Here is a 13,653-nt window from a genome sequence, read left to right as displayed (position 1 = left end):
TTTTTTGTTTTTTTAACTGTTAGCTTATTACTTCAGTCATAACCAGTATTATTTATGAAGATGGCTGTAGGAATAGGGTATTTTTGACCAGAAGCTTGTTTAGATAATCCTTAAATGTACTTTCAAAGCATGAGGGTTATAGTATGCAGTTGTAACTTTTGGTATAATTGGGGAGAATTGATTATAGTAGAAGATGGTATACATTATGGAAACCACTAAATGTGTTATTATGTTTTTTTTCCTTTTTTATTCTACACTGGAGCTGCCTTATAGGATGACAATTCTGATCTTCTAATATTCTTTCCAAAGAGATTTGATTTTGTTTTTAGATTATCCAGAGAGTCTTATTACATAACATATTCTGAATCTGCTATGTAATTCTACTTATGTAGCCTCAGTCTGTAGAGTACACTTCTCATTTAGGCTGTAGCACCACTGAAGATTCCTAGGGGGTGGGGAACTCAAAAAGCTAAACCTTGTGTTTCACAAATTTGTGCACTAATATAACAGACTGTGGGTGGAAGAAAATAGGTTTCAGGTTGATCACTCAAAACCTGTGGAACTTTGTAACTGGGCCTAAGAAAAACAACATTAATTCTAATAAAAATACTTGCACAGTTAAATCTCCACCGACATATGCTCCTAGAATCAGTCAGCCCATCATTTCCGCTTTAAACCCTGGGATTCTTAATTTCCTTTTTAAGTATGTCCTTCTTACATCTAGCTTCTAATAGTTTCATCAAATTTATAAACATGATCTAGGGTAGTCTTCAGCATTTATTTATTTATTTTCTTGAAGATAGGCAGAATTGTCTTTGCAGTCGCACCTTCCTTGTTAAGCTTAACATAATGGAAAATGTAGCAATTCTTGAAACCACTAAATTGGCTGTTTTCTTAGACTAAAAGAAGGTACTTCTGTAGAATTTTCTGTTTTTTATCTGAGAGTCTTCATTTACTGCTGGCCTTGGTGTTTGTTTTAATAGTACAAAATAATAACATGCCAGAGAAGATTGTGTTCAAACCAAGCTGACTTCTGTGTTGTACTGAATCATTGTTTACTAATTCTGTTTGCACTAATTCACTTAAACATGAATTGTAGCAGAACATAACGGTGTTTAATTTTGATGTTCGAAAGTTAGCAGTTTAATGAAAATACTATGAAATTGATTGTGGTGATGGTTGCACAACTTTGAATATACTGAAGATCATTCAGTTGAATACCTTAGGTGAATTGTATGTTATGTGAATTATGTCTCACTAAAGCTGTTATTTTAAAAAGTTAGCAATTTCTCATTCCTTAGAAAAATGAATGTTGAGCAAGTTTGAATTATACTGCTGAAGTGATTGCATTGTCTTTTCTCTCATTAGGATCCTATTGTTAACTTTGAACTTCCAATTCATCTGGAGAAATGGTTCCCTCGTCATGTAATAAAGACCAAACGGGAAGATATTCGAGAGCTCATTTTGAAGCTTCACTTACAGCAGCAGAAGGGCAGCAGCAGCTAGTTAATCTGTACAGACACGACACAGATGCTCTACACGATTACTGGAAAGCCGCTTACCAGCCTTCGTGTTGGCCAGCTCACAGAGAGGAACATAACTTGCAGTAGTTTTATAAGTCATTGTGCATTATTTAAAATATATAAGATATACTATTAGAATTGTTGGGATCTCATAGATGGAGTGGAAATGGGGGTGGTATAGATTAATGTATTAGGTAGGAGTTAAAGTTTCATAAATATTTGATATTTTTCTGATTAAATATGCTTGGATTATGCAATAGTGTATGTAATGTGTGGGAATGTTTTTGTAGACAATAAAGCTATGTGATCTGTACTTCCACATAACTGGGACTTGAAGGGAGTTAGGTCCTCCCTGGTGCCAGCCCCAGTGCTTGTCAAATTTGTTGACAAGTCCCATTATATTGTAGTTTTATTCTTTGCAGCTCAAGCATGCAGTATGAATACTGTGTATTTTTTTAAAAAAAGAATTTAGTATCAAGGCTTCAGAAAATGCCATTTACGGCATCCCTTCTGTATAGCATAAGAGAAAACGATGTTAGGAAAGTGATAAGCATTCACTCTTTCAAAGCGCAGCTTATTTTTCTCAGTTGCTAAATGGAACTGTTACTTTAATTGTTGTTTCTTTTGTTTCTTTTGCCGTCACGTGTGGGGATCTGAGAATTTAGTTTGTTCATTCAGAGTGAATTTGGAGCAAAAAATTTAGCTATCACAAAAAATTGCATATGTAGCTCAACTTAGTTTATTTGAGGTATAACTATGTAAATATTGACTCCTATCCTACTCTGACATCCCAGAATATGTGTACAGTTTCTGTAAGTATAGAAGATAAAACTGGTGTCTTCATAACTTTAATTAAAAAAAGAATCCTCGAATTCTTATATACTAATTGTTAGGACTGAATACATAATTTTATAGCTCTGTTTATCCAGTATTCGTCTGCAAAAGCCAGATTGCTCTCATTGCTTTTATATTTTTAAATTGTAATTTTTAGAGACTTAAGAACCAGATGGAGCATAAGTTTTTATTAAACGTTCTGACAGGTTACAGTCCTGAATTGATATGATAATGATGGTATTACATATGATTCAACACTTTACAACCTTCTAATGTTATCAGGAATATTTTGAGGGGACAATTATATTGTATTTTCTCAGATAAGAAAATTTTTTTAATAATATCATTTTAATCTTCTATTTTAGGCGTCTCCTAGATTTATGTTGTAACTGTATAGCAGTGAAGGAAAGGCAATTTAAGATGAAGCTAACAATCAAGCAGGATGTTTTATTTCATTCAGAATCACGTGAATTGAGTTGTCAGTTAAGCCTCAGTGTCCTTATGTTTCTGTCATCACCTTTTTATTGTTAAAGATATTTGTCCTTTGGAGAGTTCCTGTAAAGACCGTTATAATTACATGTTTCATCCCCAGTTTCTTTGTTGGGGAGGGAACTTTTTTAGATGACTGTTCATTGTTTTGTATATCTAATTTTGGGAAAACCAGTATATAAGACATCTTACTGTGACTTCTTAACTTCTGTTTGTATGTTTTTCAAAGATACCACTGTCCCTTACTTATCATGTTTTGCAGATTGTTTAAAATCCCATTTTCGTAAATTCATATGGAAATAATGCTTTGAGAATACCAACATTTTATATTAAACATATTTCCAATTCATCAGGCTGAGGTGTAATTTTTTTCCTTATGAAAGGTGGCCGATTTTTAGATATAAATTTTAAATTGTGTGATACTCAGTGCATGTCATATAATTGACGCTTAGATGAAATTTTCTTCTGTTTTAGCAGGCATATGGTAATTTTGATTGTCAGTCCAGGGAACATTTTTTGAGCATCTACTACTATCAGGAAATATACAAGGTAGAAAAAAATGAATGACTGCTCTTATTCCTAGGTCATTTCTGGTCTAATAGGAGAAATGAACACATGAACAGTTTTAGTATGCTTGTTTAAAAAAATCATAGAGTTTCCTTGGGATCACCGGAGTGTGTTCAGCTTAGGGTGTGTGTGAGAATGTGATACTGAGAACTGGTCGAGAGGTTGTAAGAGTGTTGTCAGTGGAAAGGGAAAGCCTTCTTAAAGAAGCTAATACTGTTTTTATTTCACAATTCTTGGGATGAAAAAATCAAACTTGGCTTTCTTTTTAAAGTCATAAGCCAATCACTTAACTAGAATTTAGAAAAAGTTTAATACCTCTTTAATGCTTACAGTATCTCTATCATGAGTTATTTTTTTTACTATTCCTGTTCTATTTTATAGATGAGGAAGGAGGTAGAAGTGGTTACAGTGGAAGATTTTCAAGTTTTTTAATCAAGGAGGGACAGACGGTAGCTTACAAGACAGTAGATTTATTACAAACAGAAACAGCTCGAAGAAAACTGATTTTATTTTGTATGTAGTTCTGTATTTCTGATGTAGACAAGTATAGTTGGTCTGGGCATTTTATGCTTATAAATCAGTTGTAGAGAAAATCAGAGAATGTGATTCTAATAGATTGAGAAAAATTGTAAAATCCTGAGTTGTATGTGTAAAGTTATTTTGGGGGAAACATTATTTTTATGTGGACTGCTTATTAAAGGCAAGGAGAGTGTTAGTAAAGAGCTTAGCTGACTAGATTAGAACAAAGAAATTGTCTCTTCCCATCTGTCCTAATTAGCTTATCTCTCCTGCTCTCATAGCATGTTCGTTATTTCAGAAAAGAAGGGAGAGTTACTTTGAAAGGACACCATTTTTATTTAGCTAATTTATAATGATTTTGGAATGGTTGTCAGTTCTCAAACATAAACTTATAAATGTTAGACTTCTTCTGTAGCAGTTTGTTACTGGACGTTTCAAGGCTTTTCAAGTTACAGATTTTGGCCTCTCCTCCTCCTTTTGGTTTTGGCTCAAATGATTATGTTTCCTCATTTTGGGAAGATTTCTCTGTGTATTTTGATATTTGTCCTGATAGAAGGAAACCGTCCATCATTAACAGGTATTTAAAAATCTGTGTTACTTTTTAAATTTTCCTTTGTATCTGTAGTATATTTTCTCTAAAAACATTATTTGATATGATTGCTGTAAGGAATTGGATCAAATATTACTCTATCAATCTTTAATATTTCTTCCTTTAAACTGTGTGATAATTTCTCCAGTAATTCTGGTTTTTCTCTTCATTAATGTTTCTTGATTCAGACCTTACCTCTTCTTATTTCTTGTGTTGAAATTGAATGTATACTTGGTTTCAATAACTAGCAGTCTTGAAATAAGGAGTAGGAATTAAATGGAGAAAAAATTGAATGCTTCACTTCTCTTGACACATAGAGGTCTGTAATTTGAGCATTGAGTTAAAAATCCAGACATGGTGCAGATGTCAGTTTTTGTTTGTGTCCTCTCATTCTGTATCTTCATTCGTCATTAGAAGTTTTGTTTATGCTTTCCCTCTGTAGCACAAACCTCCTTATCTTTAGAAGAGATCCAAGAACCCAAGAGTACAGTTTCTTTTCTCCAGACTGACTCAGAATCCACAGATTCTTCTCTACCTGCTAAAAAGAAACAGCCTCTGGACAACAGAGAAAGTGAGAGACGTTGGTTGCTCAGAAGAAAGCGATCGACTTTATTTCCTAATGGTGTGAAAACCTGCCCAGATGAAAGTGTTACAGAGGCTGTGGCAAACCACGTGAAATATTTTAAAGTCCGAGGTAAGCAAATATTCAAACCCTTGGGCTCCATGGTGAAATTCAAACATAGTTCAAAAACAGTTGTTGTATTTATTTACAATTCAAAATTTGTCATACTTTGGACAGAGACTTAAACCAAATATTATCTTTCTACTAACCATGGAAAACAGACTTACTAAGAATTTGGTATTTATATAGCTTCAGAGAAAAGTTTGTTATTTTAAGAGAGGACATGGACATGGTTTAAAATCATTTAAGTACTTTAAAAGTACCAGGTTATCATAAAATCTCTCTTATATGTAGAATGTAAAAAAAATGGTACAAATGAACTTATTTACAAAATAGAAATAGAGTCACAGATGTAGAAAAAAACGGTTACCATGGAGGAAAGATTGTTGTTGATTCACTAAATCATGTCTGACTCTTTGCAGCCCAGTAGACTGCAGCATGCCAGGCCTCTTTGTCCTCCACTATCTCCTTGTTCGTTGAATCTGTGATGGTATCTTACCATCTCATTCTCTGTCGTCCCTTCTTTTGCCTTCAATCTCTCTCAGCATCAGTCTTTTCCACGGTGTCGTCTCTTCACATCAGGTGGCCAAAGTATTGGAGCTTCAGCCTCAGCATCAGTTCCCCCCACCCCCGCAATGAAATATTCAAGGTTGATTTCCTTTAGGATTTCTAGTTTGATCTCCTTGCAGTCCAAGGGGCTCTCAAGAGTCTTCTCCAACACCACTGTTCGAAAGCATCAATTCTTTCTGGCCTTCTTTCTGGTCCAACTCTCATAACCATGCATGACTACTGAAAAAAATCTGTAGCTTTGACCATACGGACCTTTGTTGGCAAAGTGATGCTTCTGCTTTTTAATATGCTGTCTAGGTTTGCCATGGGCTTCCCTGATAGCTCAATTGGTAAAGAATTTGCCTGCAGTGCAGGAGACCCTGGTTCGATTCATGGGTCGGGAAGATCTGCTGGCGAAAGGATAGGCTACCCACCTGTAGTATTCTTGGGCTTCCCTTGTGGCTCAGTTGGTAAAGAATCTGCCTGCAATGCAGGAGACCTGGGTTCAATCCCTGGGTTGGGAAGATCCCCTGGAGAAGGAAAGGGCTACTCACTCCAGTATTCTGGCCTAGAGAATCCCATATACAGTCCATGGGATTGCAAATAGTTGGACACGACTGAGTGACTCATTTCACTTCACTTCACCTCAGGTTTGCCATAGTTTTCCTTCCAAGGAACAAACATCTTTTAATTTCATGGCTGCAGTCACCATCCATAGTGATTTTGGTGCCCAAGAAGAGAGAATCTATCACTACTTTGACTTTTTCCTCTCCTTGATCTTAGCTGATGGTATATTTAACCTCCTTTAAGGGGAAGTTCTCAGAGGTCTCTTTTTCCCTTCTATGACCACTTCCATACTGATTCAGAAACTAGTTAAAAGAATGATTTACATCTTGACAACATTTGGTACTTTCATCCTTTGAAAAGATGAATTTTCTACGTCTGCTTGGTTTACTTTATGTTGTAGTACTTACGTAGCACAGTCTCAATTTCATGGGTGCATTTTACACACAGTTCAGTATGTCTTATTTTTTTAAGCAAGAACTAAGAAATATTCTTATTGGCTGGTGGGTCCAAATACTGAAACCAGCAGCAATGGTTTCAATAAAACTGTCACTGCTTCTACTTTTTCCCCGTCTATTTGCCATGAGGTGTTGGGACCGAACGCCATGATCTTAGGTTTTTGAATGTTTAGTTCAAACATTTGTTTGAACTTAGTTCAAACAGTAGTTTTAAGCCAGCTGTTCCCCTCTTCTCTTCACCCTCATGAGAGACTCTTTAATTCCTCTTCATTTTCTGCCATTGGAGTGGCATCATCTGCATATCTGAGGTTGTTGATATTTCTCCTGGTAGTCTTGACTCCAGCTTGCGCTTCATCCAGCCTGGCGTTTTGCATGATGTACTCTGCCGTGCAGTTAAATAAGCAGGGTGGCAGTATACAGCCTTGTTGTATTCCTTGCTCTCAATTTTGAATCATGTCCAGTTGCTCCATGTCCAGTTCTAAGTGTGGCTTCTTGTCCTGCATACAGGTTTCTCAGGAGACAGGTAAGGTGGTCTGGTATTCCCACCTCTTTAAGAATTTTCCAGTTTGTTGTGATTCATACAGAGGCTTTAGTGTAGTAGCCGACTCTTTACGACGCCATGTACTGTAGCCTACCAGGCTCCTCCGTCCATGGAATTTTCCAGGCAAGAGTACTGGAATGGGTTGCCATTTTCCTCTCCAGAGGATCTTCCCAACCCAGGAATTGAACCCAGGTCTCCTGCATTACGGGCAGACACTTTACCATCTGAGCTACCAGGGAAGGGGGGAATGAATATTTCAACATAGGTCTTGATTTTGAAGAGATTTAGAAGAGGTAATTGGATTACGCTCCTAAAACCAATTGTTTAGACATTGTTTAGATCCACTCACCGTCCAGCCAAGGATTTTAGTTCTTTCCACTGAACTAATTCACTCTAATGGTTTGCTGAGTTTTTCCTTTCATAGATAACTTGATATCAATTGCTGTTTGGTATAACACATTTGAAGAATATCTCCATTTAAGCAAGAAGCAACTGCACTCAACTTTTGAAATTAAGCAGATATTTAGGGGTGCTTGGAGTAGGAAGTAATTAATAGTATCCTCCCTTTAAAAAATTATATTAGTAGTTGGACCTTTTAAAATATAGCCTATAAACTGCGCTTATTTAAAGTATATAGTCTGATTAGTTATGACAAATATAGTTATCCTTAAATTATCACTACAGTTAAGATAATGAATTTTTCAGTTACCTCAGAACATTTTCTCAAGTGCCTTTATAACACTTCCTCTCTGAGCACCTCCCTTGACCTAAGAGCTGAGGTAACCACTAATCTGCTTTCTATTACCAGGTATTGTTTGCATTTTCTCCCCTTATATATATGAATGCATTCATACTATGTACTCTTTTTTCTTTTGTTTAGCTTCTTTTACTCAGTTTAATTGTTTTGAGACTCATCTGTGATTTTTTCATGTATCAATACTTTGTTACCATTTATTTTGGGGTGTTATTACATTTTATGGATATACTGCATTTGGGGATATTTGGGTGGTTTTCAGTTGTTGGTGATTATAGAGGAAGCATTCATGAATGTTTGTGAACAATTTTTTTGTGTGAACATCTGCTTTCATATCTGTTGGTTAATTGGAGTGGAATGGATGGATCACATGATAGTTCTATGTTTAACTTTTTAAGAAGTTGCCAAACCTGTTTTCCAGTGTAGTTGTACCACCAGCAGGGTGTTGGGACTCTGGTTTTTCCGCATCTGTGTGATGCTTGGTATGGTTGGTCTTTTTTAACTGTAACCATTCTAGTAGATGCAACTTCCCTCATAGCTCAGTCAGTAAAAAATCTGACAGCAGTGCAGGAGACCTGGGTTCAGTTCCTGGGTCAGGAAGATCCTCTGGAGAAGGAAATGGCAACCCACTCCAGTATTCATGCCTGGAGAATCCTGTGGACAGAGGAGCCTGGCCGGCTACAGTCCATGCGGCCACAAGAGTCATGATTTAGTGACTAAAGAGACATGATTTAGTTACCAAACCAGCACATTCTAGTAGGTATGAAGTGACATCTTATCGTGGTTTTAACTTGTGTTTTCTTGGAGGCTAATGACATTGAGCACTTTTTCATGTGCTCATTTGCCATTCGTATATCTTTTTTGGTGAAGTTTCTATTCAAATATTTTGCTGATTTAAAAAATAATTGGATTGTTTGTCCTATTATTGAGTTATAAGAGTTCTTTATGTATTCCAAATTCAAATTCATTGTCAGGTATATGTTTTGCATAAATTTTCTCCCAATATTTGGTTTATTGTTTTATTTTTCTTAATGATGTCTTATAAATAAAACTGAAAAAAAATGTCTTTTGAGGAACAGTTTTAGATTTTGATATGTCAGGTGGGGGTTTTTTTTTGCTTCATACTTCCTTTTGGTATTGGAGCTAAGTTTGCTTAGCTCAGAGTCACAAAGATTTTCTGTTATTTTTTCCTGTAGAAGTTTTATAATTTTTTGGTTTTACATATAGGTCTTTGATCTACTGTGAGTTAATATTTGTATTTGGTGTATATGAGTCAAAGTTAAATTTTTTTGCATTTGCATAGCCAGTTGTTCCACCATCATTTATTAAAACGATTATCTTTTTTAGCTTTTGTACATTTGTTGAAAATCAGTCTTCTGTGTATGATGGATCTATTTCTCCATTTTTTGTTCTCTTACACAGATTTATTTATCTGTTTTAATGCCAATGCCTTACTCTCTTGATAACTATAAGCTTTATAATAAGTCTTTGAATCAAGTAGTGCAAGTCCTTCAACCTTTTTCTTTTTAAATCTGCTTGATTATGCTAGGTCCTTTGTCTTCCATATAAATATTGTAATCAGCTTGCAATTTGTACATGGAAAGCTACTGGAATTTTGATTTGGTTTGTGTTAAATCTGTTGATCAAAATCTTAGCAGTATTGACTCTTGCTCTATGGATATATCCCCTCATTTATTTTGATCTTTGTCAGTTTCTCTTGGCAGTGTTTTGTAATTTTTAGTGTATAGATCTTATACATCTTTTTGTCAGATTTATTTCACTTTTTTCATGCTGTTGTTAACAATATTTTTTAAAAAATGTTCTTTGATTGTTCCTTGCTAGTATATAAACATACAATTGGTTAATGTATTGGTCTTTTATTCTGTAACTTTGTAAACTCACATATTGGTTCTAGTAGCTCTTTCATATATTCTGTAGGGTTTTCTACATAGGTGATTATCTCATCTACAAATAAAGACATAGTTTTATTTCTTATCTTCCAATTTGTATGCCTTTTATTTCTTTTTAAAAAATTTTTATTTATTTTAATTGGAGGATAATTACTTTACAATATTGTGATGGCTTTGCCATACATCAACATGAATTGGCCACAGGTAAACGTGTCCTCCCACCTCTCTCCCCACCGCATCCCTCCAGGATTTCTTTTTCTTGCCTTATGCCCTAAATTGACTATTCCTCATGCTTTGGCCTCCACGATTCTGAAAGGGAACCGTATTACCCTAAAAAAAGGCTTTGTTCCATTCTGGATTTCTCCAGACTAGATAAGATGCGTAGCCTGAGCCTAGAAACGGGATTCAGGACAGTAGTTTCATAATTTACATTAGAGTGCGCTCATTCAGTTGTGTTTTCTGTGGATTTTAACAAATGAACAGTGACATGTATCCACTGTTACAGTGTCATACCGATAGTCTCCCTGCCCTCAAACCCATCAGTTTCCACCTCCTGTATCTTTCCCTCCCCCCAGTCCTTGACAATTTATATAGTTTCGCTTTTTCAAGAATGTATTAATCATTGGACCCACACAGCATGTCGCATTTCAGATTGGCTTCTCTTACTTAGCAATATGAATTTAAATCTTCTCCATGTCTTTTCATGGCTTGAAGCCTCACTTCTTTTTATCACTGAATTCTAATCCCATCATATGGATATACCACAGGTTATTTGTCCTATTGAAATATTTTCAGTATCAGCTGTACTTTGCTAAAACATAAACATGGATTTTTTTTTTTTTAAGAGAAGCAAAAACTCCTGCCTATGAGGAGGTGAGTCAGTTTCCTTTGCAAGGGAAAGGAGTGGGGACTCTCTTCAAGTCTAAAAAGTTTAAATGGGGTGTACAGAAGGGCTTTGAATGAGAATCATCCCCATGTCCCTGCAGAATAGACCCTGTGTGCAAAAGTGTCTCAGGAATCTGAAATAACAGGACCATGGTCATTGTGAGAATCCTAAAGTGCTTTCCATAAAAAATACCTCTCTATTTATTTTTCAGTATGCCAGGAAGCTGTCTGGGAAGCCTTCAGGACTTTTTGGGATCGACTTCCTGGGCATGAGGAATATCATTATTGGATGAATTTGTGTGAGGATGGAATCACGACTATATTTGAAATGGGCACACATTTTAGTCAGTCTGTGGAACACAGAAGCTTAATTATGCAGGTAAATGTAGTAACAAGGGAAGAAATTACTGTACTATTATAGGAGCACATGTACGAAGCTCAGGCCTAAAGGAAGGAAGAGTGAATGCCGGATCCCTGGGCTACTCTTGTTGAATTAGGCTCTTCAGGTGACCTACCGCAGGGTGGCCAATCTTTGTATCTCTTGCTCTGGCCATTATAATTAATAAGCATTGTGAAGCCAGCAAGAACCTCAGGATTGTTTATAAATGTAAGTATTTGGAAATCGTGCTCTACAAAGATTTAGGCTAAGAATATTAATCTGTACGAGTCAAACATTCTTGCCAGAGCTTTGCATTTTATCAGCTCAAAGTTGAATCGATAACTAATTAAAGATAGAGGATATAGATCATTGGATAAATGTTTAGTAAAATATAAATGTGCTTCTAATGCATGAATTTGCTTACTTGTTTTCCTTGTTTTAGATTTAGTTTATTCTTAGCAAAGGATAAACAAGCATGCATGTAGACAAATTATCTGTCCACCTTCTCTTTTTCATGTTGCATGTATTCATGGCAAGAGAAGGAAACTGTTTAGTTCTGTGTGATCTATGTGGTAGATTGCACATGCTGTGTGAGAGGCCCCTTATATCCTTCTTCCTTTTGTTCAAGTCCTGCACGTCTTCAGCTCAGATGTAACCTCCTTCAGAAGGAAACAACCCCCGACCCCCATCCTAGTAGATTTAGCTCACATAATCTTTTGAACACCATAATTCTTTATTCATTCTTTAGTATAGTACTTCTTACATTTTATTATTATTAGTTGTATATAACGTGGGCTTCTCTGGTCTCTCAGTGGTAAAGGATCTGCCTGCCAATGCAGGAGACATGGGTTCAATCTCTGAGTCAGGAAGGTCTCCTAGAGAAGGAAATGGCAACCCAGTCCAGTATTCTTGCTGGGAAATCCCATGGACAGAGAAGCCTGGTGGGCTACAGTCCATAGGGTCGCGAAAGAGTCGGACACGACTTAGTGACTAACAACAATACATGTATATGTTGGCCAGTATATCAGAAGAGTGGACTAGATTTGACAGGACATCAGACTAGAGGGGTGGATAGCTTAAGAAGTTCGTAGTTGATAGAAAGCCATTGAAGGGGTGTAAGTTGGCAAGTGGCAGGGGCTGATTGTACAGTTTTGAATTGTAAAATGGTTATTGTGGTTTCTATACACCAATATGATAGGTTAGAGGGGACAAGATGAGCAGAGATCAGTCGCTACTTGAGGCCTGAGGGGATGAGAATCCTATGTAAACCATGAAGTAGAGAAAGGGAGCATAGGGGATATAAGTAGGAGAAGGACTAGTAGGACTCAGTGACAGATTGGATGGGAGTGGGCAATGATGAAGGCATGACCCTGGAAGCCTCCCAACTTCTAGCTTCAATGGCTACCGCTGAGAACTCAGGCAGAGACGCAGGTTGTAGGCACTGCTGGGGAGGGTGAGTGTGCTTTTTAATGCGTTGTTTTGAGCCATATGTGAAATGTGAATTGTGTAATATATAGGTATGAAGCCCAGAAGAGTGGTCTGGGTTATAAATACAGCTATAGGGATCACCAGCCTCGAGGTAGTACTTGAAATCATGAGAGGGATTGAGAATCTTAGTTAAGCAATCACTGGCTGTCCAAAAACTGAAGGAAGCTCGATTTTACCTTTTTTTAAAAAAATTGAAATAAATTGATTTACATTGTTGAGTTGATTTCTGCTTTACAGCATAGTGATTCAGTTATAGATATATATACATCTATTTTTTTAGCTTGATTTTAAGTATAACAATGACTGTTTACTCACAGGTGGTGAATTTATGTGGTTGACAACCTTTATTAGAACTCAAAATTCCAGCATTTTAAAAATAACTACCATGCTGGCCTATAAAATTTTAAAGCTAATAGTACAAATTGATTAATTGATGATTTTGCTGTGCTTATATGTATCAAGAGAGATTAATTAAAGGAAATAAAATCCCAGTTGAAGGTGTTAGATGATTAAAATTTAGGGAAAAAAAAGACTGGCTGAGATTGTTCTAGGAGAGTGTGTAGAGTAAAAGAACAGTGAATTATTTATAAATATCTTAAGAATTATTTAGAGTAATCATCGCTCCATTTTACAGATAAGCAAGTTGAGGCCCAGCAGCAGAGAAATTTTTTGGATTTGCCTCCATAGCTGAGAAAGAGAAAATAGAATTTGATTCCAAATTATCGTATTGGTCTCAAAATAAAACCACTAGTTTAAACATAACTTGGACACAATTTTTCTTCGAATGCTCCGAAGGAATAATCCAACTACAGATACAGTTTATCTTTTTGTCTGAATTCTGGAGAATTAGATTTCACAGTTATTTTATCCCCATGATGATATTACTCTATGATAGGAATTTCTATAAATGTAGTAGATCACA

At 36.0% G+C, this 13,653-nt stretch overlaps 2 protein-coding genes across 10 annotated transcripts in view; both read left to right on the top strand.

Annotated features, from left to right (window-relative positions):
• SENP7 (SUMO specific peptidase 7) overlaps nt 1-3,195 on the top strand; it is a 161,978-nt gene extending 158,783 nt beyond the window's left edge. For all 9 annotated transcript variants that reach the window (XM_043449157.1, XM_043449158.1, XM_043449159.1 and 6 more), the window contains one exon: nt 1,369-3,195. In XM_043449157.1, the coding sequence (XP_043305092.1) occupies nt 1,369-1,506 (138 nt within the window). In that variant the 3' untranslated portion in view covers nt 1,507-3,195. The remainder of the gene's footprint in view (nt 1-1,368) is intronic.
• An 89-nt stretch (nt 3,196-3,284) lies between these two features.
• IMPG2 (interphotoreceptor matrix proteoglycan 2) overlaps nt 3,285-13,653 on the top strand; it is a 70,763-nt gene continuing 60,394 nt past the window's right edge. Inside the window, exons 1-3 of the mRNA XM_043449154.1 lie at nt 3,285-4,509; nt 4,964-5,215; nt 11,077-11,243. Of these exons, the coding sequence (XP_043305089.1) occupies nt 4,425-4,509; nt 4,964-5,215; nt 11,077-11,243 (504 nt within the window). The 5' untranslated portion in view covers nt 3,285-4,424. The remainder of the gene's footprint in view (nt 4,510-4,963; nt 5,216-11,076; nt 11,244-13,653) is intronic.

Source organism: Cervus canadensis, chromosome 27 (assembly GCF_019320065.1).
Source record: "Cervus canadensis isolate Bull #8, Minnesota chromosome 27, ASM1932006v1, whole genome shotgun sequence".
Lineage (NCBI taxonomy): Eukaryota > Metazoa > Chordata > Mammalia > Artiodactyla > Cervidae > Cervus > Cervus canadensis.
The sequence above is the reverse complement of the archived record's forward strand: the minus strand, read 5'-3'. Positions and strand labels throughout refer to the sequence as shown.